Consider the following 25,307-nt stretch of genomic DNA (forward strand, 5'->3'; position numbering starts at 1 on the left):
CATGCAAATTACACTGCATATATTAGCACAGTATAGACCACCTGACAGACATCAGATGCATGGCTCCTTCACAAACAGGGTAGGAAAACTAAATGGAAATGTTCCGACAGCCTCAAGAGGCTCAACACAGAGCATGTTACTTAATTCAATGTTAAAAAAAGGCTGTACACACTACAGAGCTCAAAGTTCACAATATCTACAGTAGGAGGATGAGTGGCTTCACTGCCACCTACAGGCTCATGCTGGGAACTATCAGCCTGGTCAGGGAGTGGACAGGTTTAAATGTATGACGCATTGAAGTAAGAACATAAATCCGTAGCTGGCAGAGAACTGACTTTTATTTGTTTTCAACAGAACAGGGAAGAGTGTTAAACACCTCCGGCTGTTTTAAAACATTAGGTTATGAAAAGGTACAAATATGTACTTTTCACCTAGAATGTAAATTAAAATAGATAAACCATATTTTAGAAAAACATATTTTTAACATTTTACAGAGTGCTGTTAAAAGAAGAAGTGATGCAGCACAGTGGTAAACATGCCCCCATCCAAACTTTTTTGGAACATGTTCTTGGCATCAAATTCAAAATGGACATATATTTTTTCAAAAAACAATAAAATTTCTCAGTTTCAACATTTGATATGCTGTCTTTGTAGTATTTTCAATTAAATATAGGGGTTAAATTATTTGCACATCATTGCATTTTGTTTTTATTTACATTTTGCATGGCATCACAACTTTTTTGGAGAATGGGGTTGTAATTTAAGGAACACAACTGGACCTTAAAACCTTTGAGAGTACATTGTCTGTACCTTGATGAATTACACATGTACCTGCACAGTATCAGTGCAATGCATCACATTTTTTTGTTATTGGTAGCTGTGTAGCCTTTACAGTAGCTTGCAAAACCGAAAGCTTTCAGAGTTATGAAGTTGTACCGGCAGTCATGTACACTAGATGGAGTAGTTTGCTACCTGAGTTGTTACCACAGTTTGGACATAAATTCAATGTTATAGCATTGAAGTATTATGCATTTTAAGTCTTATAAACAGCTGTGCCCAACATTTTTTTTCATGACTGTACTCTGTTCAGGTACTTGCTGGAAGATACGCCCACAACATGGTAAATGAAAGCATGGATGCCAGGAAAGTTATCCCGCCTTTTGTTTGATATTGCAAAACACAGATGTCTCTTTCAATTATGTGACAAGAAGAACAGAAACACATCAGGCGTATTTTTTTTTTTCACTTTCACTGCAAAGTTAGTCATTTTTCAGAGGTGGAAAAGGTGAAAGCTTGTGTTATGTCATATCTGCTAAACTTCTGTATCATTTAGAATCCAAAGTTGCCCACTTGTATGTACATGTTTGTTGGCTAAGTGCAATTTCCAAGTTAAAAAAGCATTTAACAGTTTCCAACACCACTCAAACTCAAACAACTGTAAAGCACAATATATGATATCAACTCTCACACAAAGAAATTATGGTTAAATCTCCTCCAATACTATGTAAATGTATCTGACATTAATCCCATGTCTTCCAATTTCACTCAAATAGGCTGGATTTTTACCCTTGCGTGTGGTCCGTGTATGTTTTTTTCACAGAAGAAGATTAAAGGAAGTTTTTTTGACAGATCACAGATCTGGCACTGGTAATGTCTGGTCCACACTGCAGGATTTTAAAAATCCCAACTGATGTTGAAAACATGAGAGATCCCACACATAATGACTTTTCCACTGTTTTATTTTTGTCCTTGATTGTTGTTAGTCATCAAAGTCCCCACACTACACAATCTGCCCTGAATGAAACACCACACATGTTCAGATTACACACATGAAGGTTTCTTCCCTGAGTGGATAGTCTGGTGGAAGGACAGATGTCCTCTCTACTGAAAACTCCTACCATACTGAGAGCTCTTACAAGGTTTGTTGCCTGTTTGAACTCACTGATGAACCCCTCGCATTTAGGGCACTTGAAGCGTGAACTTTCTCATGCAGCTTAAGGCTTCCTCTATTACTGAAACAGCTCTCACAATAGCTGCACTCGCAAGGCTCCCCTCCAGATGAACCGTTAGCTCACTTAATCGACTGAACGACCTTCCACACTGAGCACAGTCATGTGGAATATTATCAAAATGGACATCTGAAAAAGAAGTAGCTTCCCTGTTAAGCTCAAAACAGAGGCATGCAATGTAGCTTAGGAAAGTACAGCCTCCTGTAAATGTGCAGAAACCCTGCCATTTGTGAGTAGGGCAGAACAATTTGGAGTAAATATCTAACTGCATTTTTCCTGACCAATATCGCAACTGCAATTTAATTCTTTTCCTGACCGATATTGAGACTGCGATTGAAATCTTTTCCTGACTGATATTTTTCCTGACCAATATTGAGACTGAAATTATTTTCTATAAATTAAAGCCTAATTTTTTGGCCAAGAACATTAGCATACACATTTTTCTGACTGCCAGTTGTGGTTGTGTTGTCATGTACATAGCACGTGAGTATTTGGTTGTTTTTGATTGATCTGACTGCACTACAGGCAGTTCACAAGCTCCATGTTATTGGGTTAAATTTCCCCACTTAAAGCTTGTTAAGACACTGTTAATAATGTAGGCTACACTCAAAACTGCAGTTCTGAAATTGGACAAACTTTTTTTTTTTTTTTAAATAGCGATTTTGATATAAAAATAACATCTTTCAGCCCTATTTGCAAAAAAGTTTTTTTAAGTTTTAAAGCTCTCATATGTCCCTTCTGCTCTGTATCCAAGCAATAAATATGATGAAATGCCTCTTCTCCTCCTGTAAAGTGTATTTTTGAAGATATGAGGCTTATCAAACAAAACATAGCCTAAAGGGGAAATCCATACATTTTTCTAAATTTTCACATAAGTAAATAGGTAAAACAAACAAAGTCATTCAAAGTGTTTTGATGCAAAAACCACCATTCTAGAGAAACTTACAGAGTCAGAATTGTTCAGAATTGTGTGATAGGAACCAAACATCTGAAGAGTTGAATGCCTCCAAAAGCTACATCACATGAAATGGTTCTAAGCACACTGCCTGTGCCTGAGATACACTATATGGATAAAAGTATTGGGACACACCTTTTAATCACTGAATTTAGCTGTTTCATTCAGTCCCAGGAATGAGTCAGATGGAGTGGTGTAAAGCACGCCGCCACTGGACTCTGGAGCAGTGGAAACGTATTCTGTGGAGTGATGAATCACACTTCTCTATCTGGCAGTCTGATAGATGAGTCTGGTTTTGGCGAATGCCAGGAGAACATTACCTGCCTGACTGCATTGTGCAACTGTAAAGTTTGGTGGAGGAGCAATAAAGCTATGGGGTTGTTTTTCAGGGGTTGGCCTAGACCCCTTAGTTCCAGTGAAGGGAAATCTTAATGCTTCAGCAGACCAAGACATTTTGGACAACTGTATGCTTCCAACTTTGTTGGAACAGTTTGGGGAAGAACCTTTTGTGTTCCAGCATGACTGTACCCCAGTGCACAAAGCAAGGTCCATAAAGGTGTAGAAGCACTTGAATGGCCCACACAGAGCCCTGACCTCAACCCCATCAAACACCTTTGTGATGAACTAGAATGGAGATTGTGAGCCATCCAGCATCAGTGCCTGACCTTACAAATGCTCTTCTGGGTGAATGGGCAAAAATTTCCACAGATACACTCCAAATCTTGTAGAAAGCTTCCAAGAAGAGTGGAAGCTGTTAAAGCTGCAAAGGGGGACCAACTTCATATTAATGCCTATAGATTCTTCATATTAATGCCTATAGAACTTTTGTTTATATAATGTATGTCCCTGTATCTGCTCTGTATCCAAGCAATAAATATGATTAAATGCCTTTCTCCTTCTGAAAAGTGTATTTTTGAAGATATGAGGCTGATAAAACAAAACATAGCTTAAAGGGGAATTCCACACATTTTTCTAAATTTCCACATAATAGGTAAGTCACAAACATAGTAATTAAAAGTAATTTGATGCATAAATCTTCATTCTGGAGAAACATACAAAGTCAGAATTGTTCAGAATTGTCTGATAGGAGCCAAACGTCTGAAGAGTTGAATGCCTCTAAAAGCTACATGACATGAAATGGTTCTGAATACACTGCCTGTGCCTGAGGTATTGTTTTATGGCTGTTTTGAGAAAGTCTTGGCCTAAAATGTATGTTGTTAATCTCTTTATGGTGGAGAGATGCTAGATGTTGTAAGGAAAAACAGCACTCAAAGTAAGAAAAATATTTTTTTCAGATTTATCACCATTTACCATTTATCACCACCAGATTTTACCATGATCAACATTATACATAAAACTCAGAACATGTGTGGGTTCACTGGTGGTTTTGGATAGTAAATAAACTGGCTATATTTGCGTTATATACATCACGACCCCGGGTTGCTATCACCACCACTGTAAAGACATCTGAGTCTGTAAATTTCCCTACAAAGAACCATTTCACAGTAAAAAAAAACAAAACAAAAAAAAAACTGTCTGTTTACATCTTATCGACTGAAACATTGATACATTTTTAAAAAGTGGTGGAATTCACCTATAATGTGGTGTTCACATTACAAAACAAACAAACCAAAAAACCTTCATGTCATATGTAAAGATTCATCTTACCCAGATTTCACATGCTGATATTTGTTCAGGCTTCCTTTCTTTGAAAAACCGTTCATACAGATGGAGCATTGGTGTGGCTTCTAATCTTTGTGTGCTTCACCTGGCCACTCTTCTTCTTAGCTAAAACTTTCCTCAGCTTGGACTTGTTGAGCAGGGAGACTCCCTGGTGGACTGAGTGCTTTCTCACGTTCTAGTGGAAGTCTCTCTGTAGATAGGCCAAGTCCTTTCAATGGGTTTCTCTTTGAGGACCTCTGAAAAGCAAAATCAATTATACCACCCGTGCTTTTCACTAGATACTAGAGATCTAGCACCAATCTGATACCACGTATCAGTATCAGGGCAGAATCAGCAGAAAATGCAGGGTCAGATATTGTATGGAAAAAAGAATGAATGCAATCCTGTAACAAATCTATCCTGAAATAGCACTCACACTATTTGATGTGATGCTGTTAGCTGTGTATTTCTTCCTGTGAGGTAGCAGAGTGTTTGAGTAACTTGAGCATGACAGTAGTTTAATCTATTAGATGCTCATCTAAACTGAAGTGTTAGTCAATTAAAAGTTTAATTTTAAAGCTTAGTAGTTTTTCAAGAAAAAATACCAGATGGGTATCAAGGTTTGAATATCAGTATCGGTACTGGAAATGAAGAAGTGGTATTGTATCATCTGTACTACAGCATTCGTTTATTGTTCTCTTTATTTATCCTAAGCAAACAGGTAAAAATGTGATTTTAATTCCCATAGCCTTTTGATGCACAACAATATATTTATATGAGTCTGTCTTTGCTGACAGGTATGTCTCAGGCAATTTCAATAGCCATATTCACCTCTTTCCTCATAGATATCTGATATTGGACTGGATGTACACAAGTCGGTCAGAGCAGCCAGTTTCTCTGGGATATGAGACGATTCACCATTAACTCCCTTCACATCCCCCAGTTTAGCCTGGAGTTCATCATTAGAAGTCAATGGACCAGTGGAGATATCTTCTACATTGTCCTGGGAGTCCTGTATCTCATTTAGGTGAGTTTGCACATCCCTGCTCAGCTCACTGGGCTGTGAGAACCCTGATGAGTGCAGTTGTAAGGCCTCTTGCCACTGTTGACACCCAGGTGTTTCTTCCAGTCTCCAGAGGCATAAAAGCTTTTAAAACATACAGAGCTTGAGAAAAGCTTCTCTCATGTTTGTTTCATTTGGTGCAAAAGCAGATTTAAGAGTGTTGAAAGCTTTTTTTCACATTCTGTGCAGTTATAAGGCTTTTCTCCACTGTGAATTCGCTCATGTTGTATCAAGCTTTGATACCCTGGCCAAACCTTCCACAGTAGGAGCAGGGAAAAGACATCCTCTCTGAATCTGTGCACTGTGCTGAGAAGAAATGAATGGTGGTAATAATTATTACGGGAGCAACAAGTAACTGTAATTATGTTAAAACTAATAATATATTTATACTGATAAATATAAGTCAAATGTATTGACTAGAAAAAACATACATTGTTTGGACGATAATATCGGGTGATATTGACAACCTGCAGTTTTAAAATATTAACAAAAATAACAACTTCTTTCTCACATCATGTATGGGACCCAAACATGCAATCTCCCAATGACAGGGTAAAACCTAGTTAGATGATAATGCCATTTCGGAACCTTGTAAGAGTCATTCCTGCTTAATTATATGACAGTATTACAGGCTGAACTGGTCAAACAGTAAAAAAAACACAGTCATCACCACGGTTAGAATAATTTATATGACATTTATTTTATTTATTTTATATAAGATTTATATAACCTAACATTTATAATGTAAACAACATGTTATAAAACAAAGTACCCTTTTATAAAGAGTACTAACGAAAAAAAATTAAAAAATAAGAAGTAATTAACAAATAAAAATTGCAAAGAGTTATGGGTAGACCAACAACCAATGTTACAATATAAAATATTTTATATTATAAATATATTATTTAAGACTGAGTTTCTGTTGTTTGAGTTAATGAAGACAATTAAGACCTGACTTTGTCTGCAAGGAAAGCACTGTTTAATTAACACTATTGAAGAATAAAATAATTTAAAAATATAAAATTATATTGGATAAAATTCAGAATTTTTAGCCCCTTAAAATCAGTATGGGCCACAAAGTTTTCATGTAAGTTGAGCTCTACATGAAACAGATCACTTCTTCAAAAGCAGAAGGAAGAAAATACTGTTTTGAATTAATTAAAATGTACACAACACTTATATTTTATTAATGCTAAAGAGTGAACTTTCAAGTTTAGCTAGAACACAGGCAGGAAGTGAAAACTAACAGCATGTGTGAATATCAGTAAAAGGCAGTTACAGACTGCCTAGATTAGGGACATCAGACTGCAGTTGTGGACGGCCAGATCCTCAGAGTTTTCCTTGCTTTAATTCATCCAATTCATCTAATGAGTGAATCAGGAAGCCCCTTATGAGTTGAATCCATGGCCGGGCAAACATTTCACTGATCTGTTGTGAGCTGTAGCCCTCCTGTGTTTGACATCGCCCGTCTACACAATTCATGAAGTGACTAATCTGAGGCCTGTTTAAAACAGAAAAAATATAGAACTACACGAAACTGGGCAAAACAGCACAGTCAAGATTAAACTGCTACATGCTGTGATTGTGAGCCATCTAGTAATATATTTAGAATGCATTCCTCCATCAGTAATGTGACCAAACTGATTTATCATATGAATACCTTCCTATATTAATAATAATAATAATAATAATAATAATAATAATAATAAAATAACCCTGTTACTTTCATATCTGTTAAGCCATTGTCAACAAAGAATCCTTTAAAAATGAGACACTGTTCTTGAGACGGGTTAATACATTTTCTGAATGGTTAATTGCGTGTTTTTGTGTTTCTTCTTAGGTTCAGTGTGTAACTCCTAAGAGCTACAGGGGGAAATGGCACCACAGTCATGAAATCACTGTGATAGCAAAGGGAGCACAGACTGCTCTACACTGAGAGACTCTCTCATCCTGAGGAACATCACCAGTAAATAAACACAGAGAGGTTCAGAATGTGACTCTCTCACTCACCAATACAACAATGATCACACTGCTTCTGATATCTGCCAGTGTCAGTCAGTTGCCTAGAAAAAAACGCTAAAGCCAAACTCTGCAACAAAGCAAACACGCTTAAATTCTCACCTCGACTATGTACATCTAGGTGCACACACTCTGTGGCTTTAGTGGTAGATTCCGAGCCAGTGCTGCCCCCTAGTGCTGCGGAGGAGAACAACCCCGAGCCTTAGACTATCTATCTATCTATCTATCTATCTATCTATCTATCTATCTATCTATCTATCTATCTATCTGTAATGCTAATAATCATTATTTGTACATATTGTAACTGTCATTGTACATATTGTAACTGTATTGTATCTTTATGTTGTTTAATACATGACAATGTTTGTGCAGCACAAATTTGTACAATAAAACTACATAAAACATTTAGGGGTAAATAAAAAAAGAAAAACAAGATCATCATGTGCAAAAATTATGGCACATTTTATATTTTCAACATGTTAAACTCAGCAAACAAATAAAAATTGTGCACCAATTTTTATTTTTTTATTTTTTTTTAGAAAAATGACATTTAAGCTCTCTATAGAGGATGTGTTAACTTGTTTTAAGTTTTATTATTCAGTAACTGCTATGAATTATTCAGTGACTACTTATTTGTAACTTTTATGTAGATATGAGAATGAAGATTTACAGTGTGGGCCGCATACAGGTCTTAATTTCGGTTCAGTTTAAGGAGTTTACAAAAGGGAAAATGTGATAACAGACAGAAAAATGTAACAATATGCTGACAAATGAAAACTGTTTAATAGTGGAGTTTTGTATACAAGATCATAAGGTACTTTGTTTTATGTGATACAGGCTTGTATTAAGGAGTGGATTTAGCACAACTAGAAAGGGTTGTTTTTGTTTGCTTGTGAGTTCTGAATCCCTGATATTATTTATTTAAATCTGTAATCCAAATAGAAAGTTTGAGAGGACGAAGGTCAGTAAACTAAACGGTTTTGATCCCAGCCACGTCCTAACTGTAACCCTTAAATGTAACAACACAGCTTCCAGGGATGTGATCATACACTGTTAGAAATGAAGGTTCTGTGCAGGTACATTTTTCTTTCATCAAGGTACAAACAATGCAAATGTATCCTCAAAGGTACAACAGTGGTTTTAAGGTCCAATTGTGAACCTTTTTTTCCCAGGTGAAAAGTATGTATTTGTACCTTTTCATAACCTAATATTTTAAAACAGAGCAATAAAATAAAAAGCCTGGAGACGAGACGGGGTGTGTGGAGTCAACACAACTTAGAGAATATTATTTAAATGGATTATTGTACAATTATGTTCCCTCACTGAAGTACTGAGATGTACCCTTGAGGGTCCCACCCCAGTGACAAGAGAGGTCCCGCCCCAGTGACAGTGTCGTACCTTATTTCTGAGAGTGTAGAAATGCCAAAACTGGTCAAATTGCCAGAGAACCATTCCTAAAGTCTTAGACACTGGCTCATACTCGTAGATAACTGTGGCAATCAGTGACCAGCAGAGTGCAGTAGTGTTAAACATTAGAGTGTGTTCAGGATACGTCATTCTGGCTGACTGCGTTTAACATCTGCGTCTATTAAGCACTGAAGACTAAACAGACCACTTAGTCATGACTGAAAATAAGCAGGTGAATCTGAGAGGTCAGATATTCTCTTAAAACTGCCATAATGTGTTACAGTGTTTGTGAAGGTGGCTTCTATGTTTTATGTATGAATTGTGCAAACAAAGCAAATCTAAGTTACTTGATTCCAGTGTGCAGATTATTTCCATTTGAATAAAATAACTGGCCATAACTCTGCTGATGTAATGTATTTTATTCATGTAGAAATGATGTTAGAATCAAATAAATTTGATGCATTACTTTTTCAGTGTTGTGCGTAATGAAACATGAATCGAGGTGAAGAGACGAATTAAGCATGAATGAATCTCCTCCTCAAACTGGATTTGTTATGTATTGATTGTGCACTCTTAAAAAATAAAGCTGCCAAAAAAGGGAAGAACCACTTTTGGTCCCTCAAAAAGGCTTTCAAGGATGGTTCTTTAGAGAAACTTGTTTGTACATGTGTGAGTGAGAAGAACTTGTTCAAAGTGAACCTCCACAAACACAAGTTTTATTCACACTAAAAAAAAAAACTACATTTTATTAAAAGAGGTGTTTTCATACACAAAGCAGCCCAGAGTGCTTCACAATGTAACAGTACATTTCAGAAATAAAATCAGAAACACACAAGGACAAAAAAAAGAATAAAATGAAAGAAAACAAAAAATAAAATGATCAGAAAAATGAATTAAGATAAAATGACAAGCAACATAAATGAATTAGGCCTCCTGTTATGTTGAGGTTTCAAAGTTTACAAATACAGGAAAAAAAATGTAATAATTTTTGGAGTATGAAATCTTTTCTGCTGGACGTCTGGCTCCTGTAGAGTGGCTTGAATTGAAAGGGTCAGTTTGGCCTGGAACAGAAGAGATGTTTTGTTTGTATTAACCATCATGCCCCATGACAGAAGATATGTCAAAAATGTTGAAAAAGTCTAAATAAGAATAAAGAAAACAAATGTGGAGCAACATCACTGGATGGCTGTTCATTCTAGCCTCTTTCAACAGCTTATTTCCATCAGTTTACCTTCTTATTTTTATTTCGGAGGTGGTGCCTCTGTAACCGCTGATGGCTGCACATTTAGCTTTGTCTGTAGATTATGTGCATGTTGTAGCACACATGCACACATGTTGGAGACCAGAGCAGAATTTTGTCTTGTATAAATAACCAGTCTGTCGTTCTCACAACCTCAGAGTGATGTTTTATGTGCACCATGTTAAATATTTAGTCTTTTACGTATTGCTGCAATGTGTGCAGAATATTGATACTGTGTAATTAACACCAGACACTACTAAATTAAACATGCATGATTTGTTTACATCAGTGAGTAAAGACTCAGCTTTCTGCCCAAGTTGTATTTGAATATCTGTGACAACAGGGGGCATCAGTGTTATGTGTTTATTCTTCCTTCATGTAAAGTAAAATCAGAAGAGTGGTTTCTCTTCCTTTGTTTCTCCTGATATACGTTGTGGGGAGTGAGCTTTACATGTACAAGAAATATGAATGCTATATTATGATTAATGTAATCTTTATTAGATAAATAAAATAAAATAAAATAAAATAAATGTATCTTCCATCATACATTAGCATTTATTATTTTTTTAATATGTTTTGTTGATTTTCGAACTGAAATCCTCTGCAGGGAACACATTTCTGCACATTTTAATACACAGCTATTCATTTATTTATTTTTTTGCTGCTTAAACATATTTGGAAAAAAATATAAACATTAAATGTGGCCTGTGCTGAAGTTATGGCACATTTTAGATTGTATTTTTTTCCAATGTTTTAAACTCAGTAAATAATTTGAAATCGTGCCATAAAATTAGCAGAAAATGCCATATTTAAGTGTGTTCTCTGTAGAGGGTGTGTTTACTTATTTTCACTTAGTAAATCGACCAAACATAACTTGACCAGGGTTGTTTAAACTTTTGCATTTGACTGTACCTTCATTATTTGTATATCATTTTGTTCTAATGATGTTATACATTTACAGCACAGCAGCTGTTAAACATGACATGACATATTTCTTTAAAAAGAAGGGTTATGTAACATTGGAGGCATATGGGTAGGTTGTAGGTGCAAGATGGATGTCATATGTGAAATGATTTGACCCCTCTTAAATACAGTGGTCAAATATAAATGTTTAGAAAAGAAATGCATAAGAGGAATAGACTCTTAGGCCGTGCCGGCTTTACCTAATAAGCGAAATAAGCAGCTGCTTAGGTCCCCACAGTTGGCTTCCAACTTCTGGGTTAATACTGTTCCATTATGTTGTGAAACATGCTTGAGTGAGGGGGAAAAAGCACCTGGATGTATGCATCTGGAGCCAAAAACCGGAAAAGAAAAGGAGAAGATAAGAAGAAAAAGCTCAAAGATAAAGGTATGTGCTGTTTTTTGTGGTCTTATTTTGTGATCTTTCCATGTGTTTTGGCTTGTAGTTTGACAACAACAACAAGTAGCGAATCTGGGGTCCGCCAAAGCGGGTTCAACTTAGACAGGCTTTCTGACTAAATTTAAAAATAAACAGCCAGTGTTAACTCGTTTTACAACACAGCTCAGCCAGTTTGGATTGAAGTCCCTGTAGTTACTGAATAATAAGCCTTAGTACATAATAAGCCTGGAATTTAAGGGGTTAATCCTCGGTTGTGTGCACATTAAAGCATGACAGTGATGACAAACACCAAATTGTGTGAAATAGGAGGAAGAGTCACCAAAGGTGGAAAAGGAAATCATTCTGCCCAAATATGTACAAAGTAAAGCATGTATAACAATAAAAATGTAACTCTGATGCCACTGCCACCAGGGTTAGATCCACCTACGCTTAAAACTAGCTGAAATGAAAATTCAATCATAAGCAATACACTAACTAGCCAGTTATAGATCTACATAATTTAGGCAGCTTGTGGTAGTAACTGTATATTCTTAGTCATTAATTTTACAGAACATCATCTAGCAAGAAGGGGAACCCCAAAAATTCCTGTTTAGGGCCTCAAAAAGGCTAGAGCAACCCAGCTATTAGTGCATCAGGATACCAGAATATAAGAGAGTGAAAACAATAATGAAACAACAGTTAAATGAGTGTTCTGGAAGTCTGTTTATATTCTCTGAGACACCTCAACATGTCATATACTGGATGCAGATGCATCACCCGTGCGGAGAATTTACTCCAGATCAGCTGCATCTGATCATCATTTTAACAAGAAACACCAATCCTGGCATCCATCATCTTCTCTTCATACCACGGCCAAGTAAATTGGAGTTTCATATCACTGTGACATTGGCTGTCAGTGGTGTTCATCCTCAGGTCTTTAGAAAAAGTCTCTGAAAAAAAACTGGTTTACATTCCACTGATAATAAAACACCAAAAGTGGCCACGTAGCCTTGTATCAGTGATTGCCTCTTTATGCGGCTGACGCTAACTGTTAGCAGAGCTGAAGGACTGAAGCCCTGCTGTTTCCTGCCAGGCTGAGCAAACATCCAAGTCAGTGCCTTTGATCACAGTGGGAACATCTTAGTTTCCACAGCAGGGGGCTAACTGCAGGTGTTGTCACAATTTTTATCAATACTGAATCAGGGAGGGAGATCACAGACAGTCTCAGAGGATCAGCTCAGTGTACCTTCCCAAATCTTGTGCTTGGAGAATATGTACAGTGAGTAAACCTGAAAACCTGACTTAAGGGGCCCATTTTGTGGAAAAACAGAATGTTCCTTGTCATTGTGTAAAGAAAGTAGCTCACCCCAGTCCATACAATATGGAAATTAAGCTGCTAATAAGCTAAATGTATAGTGCATCATCATTTATAAGGTACTTCGTATTCAAAGATGGCAAGTTTTAGTGTAAAGTTTCAGTTTGAACTCTGAACCAATTCAAAGAATTAGATCCATATATATATGTTTTTTATGATTGGTTAAGAATCACAATACCTGCAATTTAAAGTTATATATAATATAAAGTAGAGTTTATGATTTTTTTATAAATGCTAACTTATTAATATTATTAATGCTAACTGTAGTATCATCTGATGCTGTCATATATTTGGAATTTATATGAAAATCGCCCAGTCTTACATAAACTTAAGCATTCTCCTAATTTGTAGGCCAAATATGTGAAAACCTTTTGTCTTTCCATACTAAACTCCCTTCAGGCTTTCAAAATCCCTGTGTCAGTATTGTAAACAGACAGGTTTCACTGCTGACTTAAACGGCTTAAGGAGCTGTTCAAGGTGCTGAAGTATACTGCTCACATTCAGACTCCATTTGATGGCTCCACTGACTACACAATTTAAATCTCATGCACTCGCTACTGAACTAATAGCACAGATTCAGAGATGCTCCTATTAAACTAACATGCAAAGCTCTAGCAATGCATATCATCTGATTCTGTTCAGTTCTTTCCAGTTTCACTCTGTCACTGAGAGAGAGAGATAGAGAGAGCGCAATGCACGATACACTATCTACTGTTTGTGAGCTTGTCCCTTTTTTTCATGGAGGGAGAGCTGAGATTGGATTTCCATTTCCTCTAATAGGATATTTAGTCACAACTCCTTTGCAACACAAGCAGCAGAGCGTCAGCTCCTGAGTAATGCATTGCAATATCCTGGCTTTGCAGCGGAGAATCGCACACTCAGCATAAAGAAGAAACAGGTCCCTATATTGGCCGTCACCTCCCTCCACAGGGCGAAAGAAGAATTATGAGACAGAGATTTCAAGTCTTTCTGACACATGCTTGTAGTGCTAGACTCTCCAGCATAAGGAATGGACACTGCATTTGATGATTGTGTTTGTATTTGTTGAAGAGATGATGTGTTTAAAATGTTGTGCCAAAAAGGGCTCTTTGTATCAATGCCATAGAAGAAGCACTTTGGGTTCCCTTAAAACATTTAAAAGTTGTCTAAAAATTCAATTATATCATTCAATCATTCAACTGAAAGCTTTTTAGAGAACTGAAAGTATTTCTTCTATGGCATAACCAGAAAAAGAATCCTTTTTGGCACTTTTTAAAGAATGTCAAGGAAATAATCAATGGTGCAAATGTCAGTCTAAAGTGCCTACAAGGATGCTGAGAATTTGAGCACCTAGACTAGACTCATTTCTGTTGACCTTCTTTGAGACATTACTTAGATAACATGCCTTCTATTTGACACTGAAATTAATACTCTGCCCACTACCGCGTTTTAGATACAACTCGCTAGAAAAAGAGAAAGAATGAGAGAAAGAGAATGAGAGAGATGAGGACACTAACACTGCAATGTCCCTGTCATTCACCAGTCCAGCAGTATTGAGTTTTTCATGGTCATTATCTGAATTTCCACATTTGGTCTCCCTGCTCTTATATAAGGTCTGTCTCTTCATGTGCTTTCCAGGTCAGTGCTTCAGTAGCCATTCAAATCACTGTCCAGAGCTCCATGGAAATGTTGCATCTCATTCAACATTATTACCCTCCTATTGTTAGCAGATGAGTGTGTTCTCCTATTGAAATGTCTCTGTAGGTGAGAATGCTGTGAGATGAGGAGAAGAGCACAGCTTCTACTTTAGATGTACTCCATGGTCCAGTTCCTTAAAGGTATAAAATACTAACAAACATGTATAGTACTAAACATCTATACTGCAGAAGTCAGAGACTGCCCTTTATTTATTTAATGTCCTGTCAAAACAGTCATCAAGTTATTTATTTTTCAGAGGGAGAAGAAAATAAAGAGTGATTTCCTAGCTTAAACAATTCCCTGCGATTGCTAGGGTGTTGCTAGATGGTTGCTAGGGTGTTTCACATAGTTGCTATAGTGTTCCAGGTGGTTGCTAGAGTGTTGCTAGAAGGTTGATATGGAATCCCAGGTTATTGTTAGGGTGTCGCTAGGTGGCTGTTAGGGTGTTGCTAAGTGGTTGTTAAGATGTTCATAGGTGGTTTCTAGAGTGTTGCTTAGTGGTTGTTAGGATGTTGATAGGTTGTTGCTAGGATGTTGCTAAGTGGTTGTTAAGATGTTGATATGTGGTTTCTAGAGTGTTGCTAAGTGGTTATTAGGACGTTGATAGGTGGTTGTTAGGGTGTTTCTAAGTGGTTGTTAGGATGTTGACAGGTGGTTGCTAGAGTGTTGCTAAGTGGTTTCTAGAATGTTGCTGAGTGGTTGTTAGGATGTTGATAGGTAGTTGCTAGGGTGTGGCTAAGCATCTGCTATGGTGTTCCAGTTGGTAAACTGCAAAACAAGTTACAAAAATATGACAGACAAATAATAAAAAGAAGACTATAAATCTGGTAACAATGCTAATAATCATTGGATAATCAAATGGATAAACTGTACTTAAAGGCTGTTTTGACTGGAAATTTAATACATTAATGGTGATCTCTGACTGTTCAGTACTGTACCTCTGAAATTACTGGCCTCATTGATTCAGAGGTTCACTGGCTTGTTCATTTATTATTCCCATTTCCCTTAAACAAAAATGGTTAAATTGACTTTAAGATGTCTGAATTATAAAGAACAGATGCTGAGTTTCATTACAGAATTTTTCAGTAGCACTAGTGTGACTAAAATGGAGATGTTGGCTAAAGCACTGTAATTCTGAAGTGTGAGGACTTTGACTGAGGGAATCCAACTGGATTAACACTACATAAAATGCTTTGCTGAGATCACAGGGCTTCTCCATGAGCTGAACTGTACTGTAATTTACTACACTGTCATGTGAAAGTCTGTCATCGTGCAATAAAACTCCAGCTCCAACAGAGCAGGATTTGTCTCATCCAAAATATAACCACTGCACTGAAGAGCGGCAGCTTGAAGTTGTTAATAATGCAGTAAACATTAAAGTTAATTGCGTTCTCCAAATGGCTCGGTACCAGTTCAAGCGAAGGCCACATTCTTTTAACTGTGCAAGACCTGGACCAGTATATGAATCTTTGAAATGTGCAATAATAGATGTTTTGCCTCTGTGGTGATTTAAACTTGTCTGGAACTTGGTGTGCTACATGTTTCAACTGATTTCTTGGTCCGTAAAAGGCCATTTCCACACAATGGACAAAACCCAGCCTGGAACAGGAAAATATTCGTACCGCATGAGTGAATATTCATACTGCACGAGTGAATGCACTGAACAGATTCAGAGACCCCAGCTTTACTTACCAGCTACAGTCTGTCCCTGTGGGCAATGTCACATCATCAGTGCCACACGTGACAGACAAGAGAAGAATATTTGTCCAGTTAAACAGACCTTTGCCATTGGGCAGTCCTCTGTGCATGTCCACATCAGTCCATTCTCAGCGGAAGAATTGTCTAAGTGAGTGTGGTATGAGATAAATGGCATCTCATGGTATAAAATTTTTAATGTCTGCCTGTGCTGTTTATGCTGATGCTGAACAAAATCTCTTCAGCAAGAACCAAACCTCTAAATTACATCATTCTTAAAAATAAATGGTTCTTTGCATGAACATATAGGTCCAGGAATAACCTCCGATTGGTAAAGAAATCTTTACCTTATGAGGAGATTCTTTAACCCCTTAACATCCCAGGCTTATTACATATTAAAGCTTATTATTCAGTATCTACAGGGACTGCAAACTGGCTGAGCTATTCGTAGGTCATAGAAGTGTGTAATAAAAATAAAACTTTGGGTCGGCGGGCCCTGGCCTTGTAAGGGGTTTAACTTTACCATAAACAGTCATCATGCATTTTTACATGACCATTTTCCAACCTCTCTTCATCCCTTAGAATTAAACTGTTCTTGTTGCTGTGCCTTTAAGACTAAGTCTATGTAAATGAGCTCTGTTCTGATTGGTTGTCCTAGACTCTGTCCTATTCAGAAGCAGTCCAGGGTAAAACACTCCTTTTAATGTAACTGCGAATGGGCATGTCTAAACTGGTGTAGGTTGAATCTTTGCATATACAGCAAATACAAGGAAAAACTAGGACATTTAGGCCATTGATTGATTGACCTATTAGCATGCTTCAGTCAGCTCTAGAAGACTATGCAGGTAAATCGGCTTAGATTGCCCCCACATACGTTCTCAAAATAATATTAGCACAATCTTATTATAGTCTGACTGCCTGTAAAACAGTCAAACAGCTTGTGATTACCAAAATGCTTCCACAGCAGAGCCTGTTCACTGCAGGATAAATGCTCATTTTATGATCTAACCTTTTCACAACATACACAATCCATTTTGGCCAGAAAAACACAACATTATTGCACAGAAATAGGATCAGTCAACATGGTCAGCAATTTAATACGGTTACAAAAGAGACTGAAACATTTTCTTTTTTACAATATGAAGAAAAGCAGTGGCACTAGCAATGACAGAGAGAGAGAAAGATATATAGAGAGAGATAGAGAGAAAGAGAGAGAGAGTGAGAGAGAAATATTTTCCACCACTTGTATTTGTCAGGCAGTGTTGTAAATTTGATATGACTGTTGAATATTTACATATTGATTAAAAGTATTTTCAACAAGTTTTACAAACTGTTTGATCAACTGATTAATTGATTTGATTTGTTTAACTTGTCAGACTTATTTTGGCTCTCATCATTTCTGAGAACTGACGATGTTCTTCATTTGCTATTATATTTATGACTTAAAAATAAATAAATAAATCTAATGTATTCTGAAGAGTTCATTTCATGCCTTGATGGGTTTATGTGCCTAATAAATCTTCCCACTAAATTTATCTTAAGCAACAGATTAAGCATGCTTATTTATTTCCTTCCAAATCTCATTTGTTATATTTCTCAGCAAATGGATGAACGTTTTCCACATGGCAATATGGTGGATTTATTAAGCGCTCTCTCTGGCTCTGCAGAAACACTGAGTTCAGCATTTCTCCATAAAATTCACATCTGAATTATAGCTTGATTACTGCTCATATCAAAGGGCTAGTCCACCTCTTTTTCAAACTTTCTGCATAGTTCCATCATTGAGAACTAAACAAAGACATTCAGAGAGTGGTTTAGTGTGAAATGGTGCATTGTAGAGAAACTTACAAGCTCTGAATTATTTACAGTGGTGATAGGAACCAGGGGCTATGATGTCTAATATAGCTATAAGGCAAATATAGCTTTACCTAAAATCACCAGTGAACCTATATGTGTCTTCTGTGTTTTTATGTGTAATGTTGGTCATGGTAAAATAGTGGTAAATCTGATAAACATGTCTTTTCTTTGGGGACCAATTTGCCTTAGTATGCCCTGCACCTCTCTGACATGAGTGGATTTTTTAAAAATGCGTTTTAGGCCAAAAGCTTATCATAGCACTAACATAAAACAATGCCTCAGGCATCAGGCAATGCATTCACAGCCATTTCATGTAATAGCTTTCTAGAAGCATTACACACTTTGTACATCTGGTTCCTATCACCACCACTTTGAACAAGTCTGAGTTCCTCTAGAATAGTACATTACACATCACACTACTATGAATGACTTTGTTTACAGCTTCACCATCTAATTACGCAGAAATTTTGAAAAATCAGTGGAACTCTGCTTTACGGAGGTTAAATGTAGTAACTGGTATGGTCTAAATCAGCATGTTCTTTAGTTTAATTTAATGTGTGAAATGCAAGCTAGTTTTCAAACGTACATTCTAAAAAAAATGTAGCATGTGATGACTGACCGGGGTGTCACAAACAATGTAATGCAGGGATATTGACTAAAAAAGAACTCATTTCTTACATGAGCCTACTCAAGTGGTCAACTTTAACTGTCAACAAAAAATTGACTTTGTCCTACATCATCTGCAGCAGACTTTTGTACATAGTGTTATGTTTTTAAAATATATGGACTAATTCTTTCAGCATTTAAGAAAAATAAAGGGGAAAGTTTAAAAAAGTCCTTAAGAAGTGTCCCTCACTACATCCTTGTATACTCCAACCCTGAAGTGAGGCAGGTTGTAACAACACAACTCTTTGTATTTGACACATATTTTCTCATTTTGTAAGTAGGTAGTAGCATTTTCTACACATTATGCGTAAATACATTTATAGGTATCTTATATGAAAGTCTCAAATATGTAACATAAACAACCACTGAGTTATAGCAGCCAAGACATAAACCATTACAACTCCCAGTCTCCCCTGTTCTGTGCTCATGGGTTTTGTATAAAACGTTCTGCTGAAAACAATTTTTAGATCAACCTTTCATTCTTTAAATCTAATGTCATGTCAGTCAGTACCAAACCAGCAGAGCGAGACTGCATCCAGCAGCCCTCAGACCCTCCATCAGGTCGGATCTCTTCATGCTCAGGATGCAGAAGCAGGCTGTGTCAGCGTGAGCTTCATGGCCAGTCTGTCACGCACAGTGAGGACATGCAGCTGCATCCATGTAACACAGGACTAATTGGATTCCCTCAGCCTGTTTTCAAAAACTTCAGTGTATGTGCAGAGCTGGGTCTTCGGTGTACACATTCAGCAAATTATCAACAAATTCACCAAATGATCTTCACTTGTTAGGGCTTTCTTATTACTGAACATGATCAGTAAATCAAAATAACAACATCAACGCACAAAAACAGGCACGGTGTTCTTTCTCTTTCTTTGCTCCATGTTTTGTTGAAATGCTGCTGCCACAGCTCTACACACAGGTGAATACTCACGAGAGTAGGGATGTCATGGTATTGCATTATGATGGCCTGCTGGTCTACTGTCTACAGCAGATCGGTGTCCAGCATGGCTTAGTCATTTTTCAGCTCAAATGCACCAGATTCAGCTCAGCACTTAATGAAGAATTACATTGATTTTTGTACAATTTCTATAACTGAATCATTATGATGACGAAAATCATTTCAAGTGTTGTAATGTGAAATGTTTACAACAGTGGTAACAGTAACTAGACGTCCAAAGCGGGCCTCTGAAAGCTGCTCCAATGTTACTACACAAAATTGGTTATGAAGACGCTGCCTGATGCCTGGGACATCGTATTATAATAAACTTTTGTCCTAAAATATATATTTAAAATTCATCCAGGGTGGAAGGTATGTACAGTGGGTTGAAAGGCAAAATAATACCGGAAGAAAACTTTTCTTTCTGTTTTTACTGTTTTAACAAGATTGTTTATAAAAACTCAGAAGACAAATGTAGGTTGACTGGCTTAAATGTTAAAAATACATACATGAGGCACACAACAGATACAACAGATAATAGCTGTTGGAAACGCCGTTAACGTCTTTACCCAGAGGCCTAATGAGTTCTTATATGGGCATGTCGCCGATTCCACAATGACGCAGAACCTCACTGGTCTATTTGTGTAGCCCACTTCAAACAGCAGTTAATTTCCTCCTAAATAAAATAAGGATTCCAGATCTGAGTTTTGTTTGTTATATTCAGCACTGCATGTGTGGGAGTTTTTTATGTGAGGTGATCTCCGCTTTAGGTGTGAAAGCAGTATTTGCACTGGGTTAAATTGTATTAAATCCTGCCAAGTGTTTTCATCACGGTGCCGAACTACGGCGCACTTCGGATAAAAAAAGCCGTGTCGCTGACTAGCAGGGATATCCCGCATGCGTTGTTTGTTTTCCCACCCGAATTCCGGAAAGGTCCCGCCCCCCTCGGTCTGTGATTTGCTAGTGGAATCCCGCACTCTGCGCTGGGATTGGCTAGTAGTTCATGTTTAGGAGCAGCAGGCCAATATTTGGAATACTCGTGAGTATGAACCACTAGCCAATCAGAGCGAAGGAGGCGGGACTTGTGTGAATACGGGTGGGGAAAAAACACCCAACGCTATTAGCATTGACAGTACAGGCTAAGCTACGGATACGCGAATGCTACAGTAAACGTTACCGCTTTGTGTACAGACAGAGGCGACCATGTAGTGAAACAATGGGCGTGAAATTTGCCATGAAACCGTCTTCGTGACAGAAATTTCACTACTTTGTGCCAAAAAGGGAAGAAGCGAGTTAAGATGAAGAGCCATCGAGCGGGTGTTATCCTAACGTTATGGGTGCTCGTAGAGGTGAGTCGCCTGTCAACGGCTCTCAGTCATTTCGGAGGTGTCGTGTTTGGGGACTGCACTATAGCTAGCACACAGTTACAGCTTGGACATTTTTTGGCTCATGTTTGTGTCACTTTTATGTCCTTTTTTTGAATTATTCTGGGTGCCGCATATGTCCGTAGCCTACAGTTTTTTTTTGTTTTAATGTGCGGTGTTTGTCGCAATTAGGAATAAGCCTTTGTCTTTCTGTCCGTCCACTCCACCACAAGAAAAGACCACAACAACTGCTACGACTTACCCCACGAGTTCGGTGAAACATGCCTTCATGACATTGTAGGCGGCTCCGTTTTGTTGTTCAGGTTTCAGACAGTTAGTTTCACAGCTGTGAACTCAGCCAGAGACTAACTTTATTATTGTTTATCGAGAAGACAGACACAATGCGTCTCTGTGTCCACGAGTATGAACTGTGAACTGATATATGGATATGTGTACATATATATATATATATATATATATATATATATATATATATATATATATATATAATCAAATATATGACATATAGAAGCATATATGGATTTCCCTTATATCAAATTTAGAATAGTCACATATGGACATATGTGTATGTAACCTAAATGCCAACTTATTTAAGAAATAGGCAGTTTTGAAGTATGGGACATATTTAAGGCATGTATCACTATAGGTAAAGATATATGTGTAACACATATTTAACAATATATGATAGAAAGCATTAATCATATAGGGATTGTATATATTGCTCATATATGCTTCTTTCATGTTCTGTAAGATTTGTTATTGTATGTATGTTTCTGGTGTATTTCATTTTGATTTTTTGCTTAAAAAGTCTTTCAGTGCTTGTATCATATATATATATATATATATATATATATATATATATATATATATATACATTAATATATACAAATATATTGATATGTATTGATACTTATATAATTTACTTTGTCTAATGGAGCTGATCTAGATTTCTAGACAGCGATAAAAGGACTTGGCTTGTTCCTTGGCTTATTGAAGAATAGCCTTCAAGTTGGTTTATTGTAAAGAAATGGAAGCGCTTACGTGGCAGTTAAATGTAATAGTCTCCAAAGCAAATCGCTCTTCTGGGCTTTCAGTTGAATGAGTCATTGTTTCTTGACTTTCCTCCCTTTCTCCTGCCACTGTAGTTCATTAGGCACTGCATCTCCTTTGCTGTGTTTGGGTGCGCTTGACTAAACTTTCGGTAATAGGCCGAAAAGAAACTCTGCACAACAGTGGAAGGAAATATAGGTTATTAAATAAATCTGGACATTACATCAGTGAAGTGGTTACACAATGCAGTGGTCTTCAACGTGACATTATAAAGTATAAAAAGAGACGGTAAAATGGAGAAATAGACTCTAGAAGAGGAACACCTGCTAAGTTTGGTACAAAGGCTACTATTTTATTACTGTATTGTACAGTGAGGAGTGTGTTACTGAGTGTATTCTTAGCTTCTCATCTCATATTATGACTAATATCTTTCTGAACTGTTTGTCTTGTGCTGCAGGGAAACATGTAGGAGACAAGGGTGTAAGGATCCACGGATTCAGAACTCAGTATGATTCGATTTGATACAGTAGTGTTTCGATTCAGTTCATTTTGCTGTACAGCAAAAATAAGGAGTGGCTGAAAAAGTGCCTTAATGCCAAGTGTTGTTGTTTTCATTTTCTGCTTATTAGAGCATTAAGTGTTGTAAAAATGCAATATTTTAAACAAAAACTGTGGTTTATAGTAGGGATGCACCAAAATTCCAGCCACCCAAAATGGTCGCAAATAGTTCTTGTAGTTTTCGGCTAGAAAGGAAAGATTTTTACTGAAAACAACAAAGATTAAATAGTGCAAACGACAGTGGCAAAGTGCAAAGGAACTAAACTAAAAATAATGCCATCTATTGCCTTGGATGACCGACTATTCTCTGTTGTTGACGACATTTCATGGCACATACTGTAGTCTATGTACTGTAATCAGTTTTAATGAATTTTAGTTTATTTTACATAAACTGTTTTTATATATTGCCACCTTTTTTGGTTTTCAGTTTCGGTTTTCAGCCCAGTTTGCCCTGAATTTTGGTTTGGGTCAAGGATTTACATTTCGGTGCATGAGTTTATGGTCTCCTGATGTAATGCTCTGGCCTCAAGCTAATATGTTAGCCCCTAGCTAACACTAACCACAAGTTAATATGCTAGTTACGGTACAACAATACGGTTCGATACAGTATGATACGTTGTATTTTTAAATGCCTAGTAGGAGAGATTTTCTTTACGATCAATTGTATTGAAAGGCTAAATGAAATTCAGTTTAATTGCCTATAAAGGATTGTTGCTGCGACTGCTGTGCTTTTGATGTGATTCTTACACCCTTAGAAACACATACATGGCTGATAGAATTCTCTCTTATTATGGCTTCTGGTGAATGGACGTGCTCCTGAAGGTATGTGCTCTATTTATCACCTGATCAGCTGACTAAAGCTGGTGGCATCACGGCCCTATTAGCCCACTGGCCTGCCACTCTTAAAGGCCATTATAGCCGTGTGTATTGAATATCTGCATTCCATTTGCTTGGACTCACTTGTGATTTCATGATTTTTTCATAACCTTCACACGTGCCGTGGAGCGACCAGCAGAACGGCATAATCTGCAAGCACAATGAGTAGGACAAAGAAACGAATATACACATATTTGTCTTGAATAAAGAATGATAGTGCATAAATAAGTAAACCAATTCACCTGCAGAATCCCACTTAGGCCCAGCTTTCATTTACTTCCCCAGGATTCCCATCAGAGAAGCTCCCAGGCTGGTGAAGGCAGACATAAAGGCTGCGTTTGCTTAGTTATTATAGCTATCCGGGTAAATGTAAAACCCTCTTCACAATGGTTTTTGGAGGTGGGGATTACATGTAAATTGATGATGTCCTACTCAATCTATATCAGTAAATGTAGTATTAGAAAATAGGAGCTCAGAATCAACTCGTGAATGAATAGCCTAATTCTAAAAATTGTTCAGAGAAAATACATAAGAGATTTCTTATCTGTTATGAGTGATATGAAAACATAAAGCTTTAAAAATAATACAGAGGTAAATGTTATTTGTTCATCTGCCTCCCAACTTGGGAAGTAATGTTTTAGTACCTGTTCTTATGGTAACAGTCACATGAAGTGCACAGGCATCCTCTGAAATATCAATATTAACTTAAGTTAACCCAGGTTTGTTATCGTAAAACGCAGGTGGAAGTTTCCTCACCATATAGACTCAGACTTTCTGCTAGATTGAGAAAATACATTTGCCATTGATTGTGAGATCAGCCAGGAGCTAACATAAAGCAGCACTGTGGCTGATTTCTTATTGGGCATGTCTTGTAGCATTGATACGGGGATTTGCTCAGCCTGATCTGTGAATCTATATTTACCAAAGACATAGGCATTAGCCTAATGCCTCAGGTTAATGCTCAGTTAACTCCATTTCTGCCTTCCCAGATTACCTCACTGCTTCTGCAGACCTCTTTGAACAGCAGCCAGCATTTAACAAGGCCTCATTTTAAACAAAGGACAGGGTGCCACACAATGGCATGCTCTTCAGGCTTTGTGTTTGGATTAGCATGTTCTGTTGATCATAATAATAATAATAGGTCCAGGAGACCAGTTATGACTGCTGTTCACTAAACTAATATTAAACTTAAGTTGGCCAGTAAAGGGCCCCCTCAGGCTAGTGTTTGTGAATATGGTTTGTAGGAATGCAACGACACACATATTTTCAGATTCAGTATAATCTTCTGAGGTCATGATTTTATCAATGGGCTGATATGGGAATTTGGGGCCAATACATTCCCCAGGCTTTCAGCTGTAGTCTACCATTTCTTTAACATCACCATTTTTTATTTTTATGCTTTTTATTTGAGCTTTTTGGTATGCAGTGGCCTTAAGCATTAACTATAACTCGGTTTTGTGGTTTCCACAAAATACAGCAAATGAGAGACTGTAAGCGGAGACAGAGGAGGGTATCGGTGATGCCATTTTGAATTTCA

At 37.2% G+C, this 25,307-nt stretch overlaps 1 protein-coding gene across 1 annotated transcript in view; it reads left to right on the forward strand.

The window, feature by feature from the left end:
• Positions 1 to 20,995: 20,995 nt before the first annotated feature.
• vopp1 (VOPP1 WW domain binding protein) overlaps positions 20,996 to 25,307 on the forward strand; it is a 43,681-nt gene continuing 39,369 nt past the window's right edge. The window contains exon 1 of the mRNA XM_036582872.1: positions 20,996 to 21,250. Coding sequence (XP_036438765.1) covers positions 21,200 to 21,250 — 51 coding nt within the window. The 5' untranslated portion in view covers positions 20,996 to 21,199. The remainder of the gene's footprint in view (positions 21,251 to 25,307) is intronic.

Source organism: Colossoma macropomum, unplaced genomic scaffold, assembly GCF_904425465.1.
Source record: "Colossoma macropomum unplaced genomic scaffold, Colossoma_macropomum, whole genome shotgun sequence".
NCBI classification, from domain to species: domain Eukaryota; kingdom Metazoa; phylum Chordata; class Actinopteri; order Characiformes; family Serrasalmidae; genus Colossoma; species Colossoma macropomum.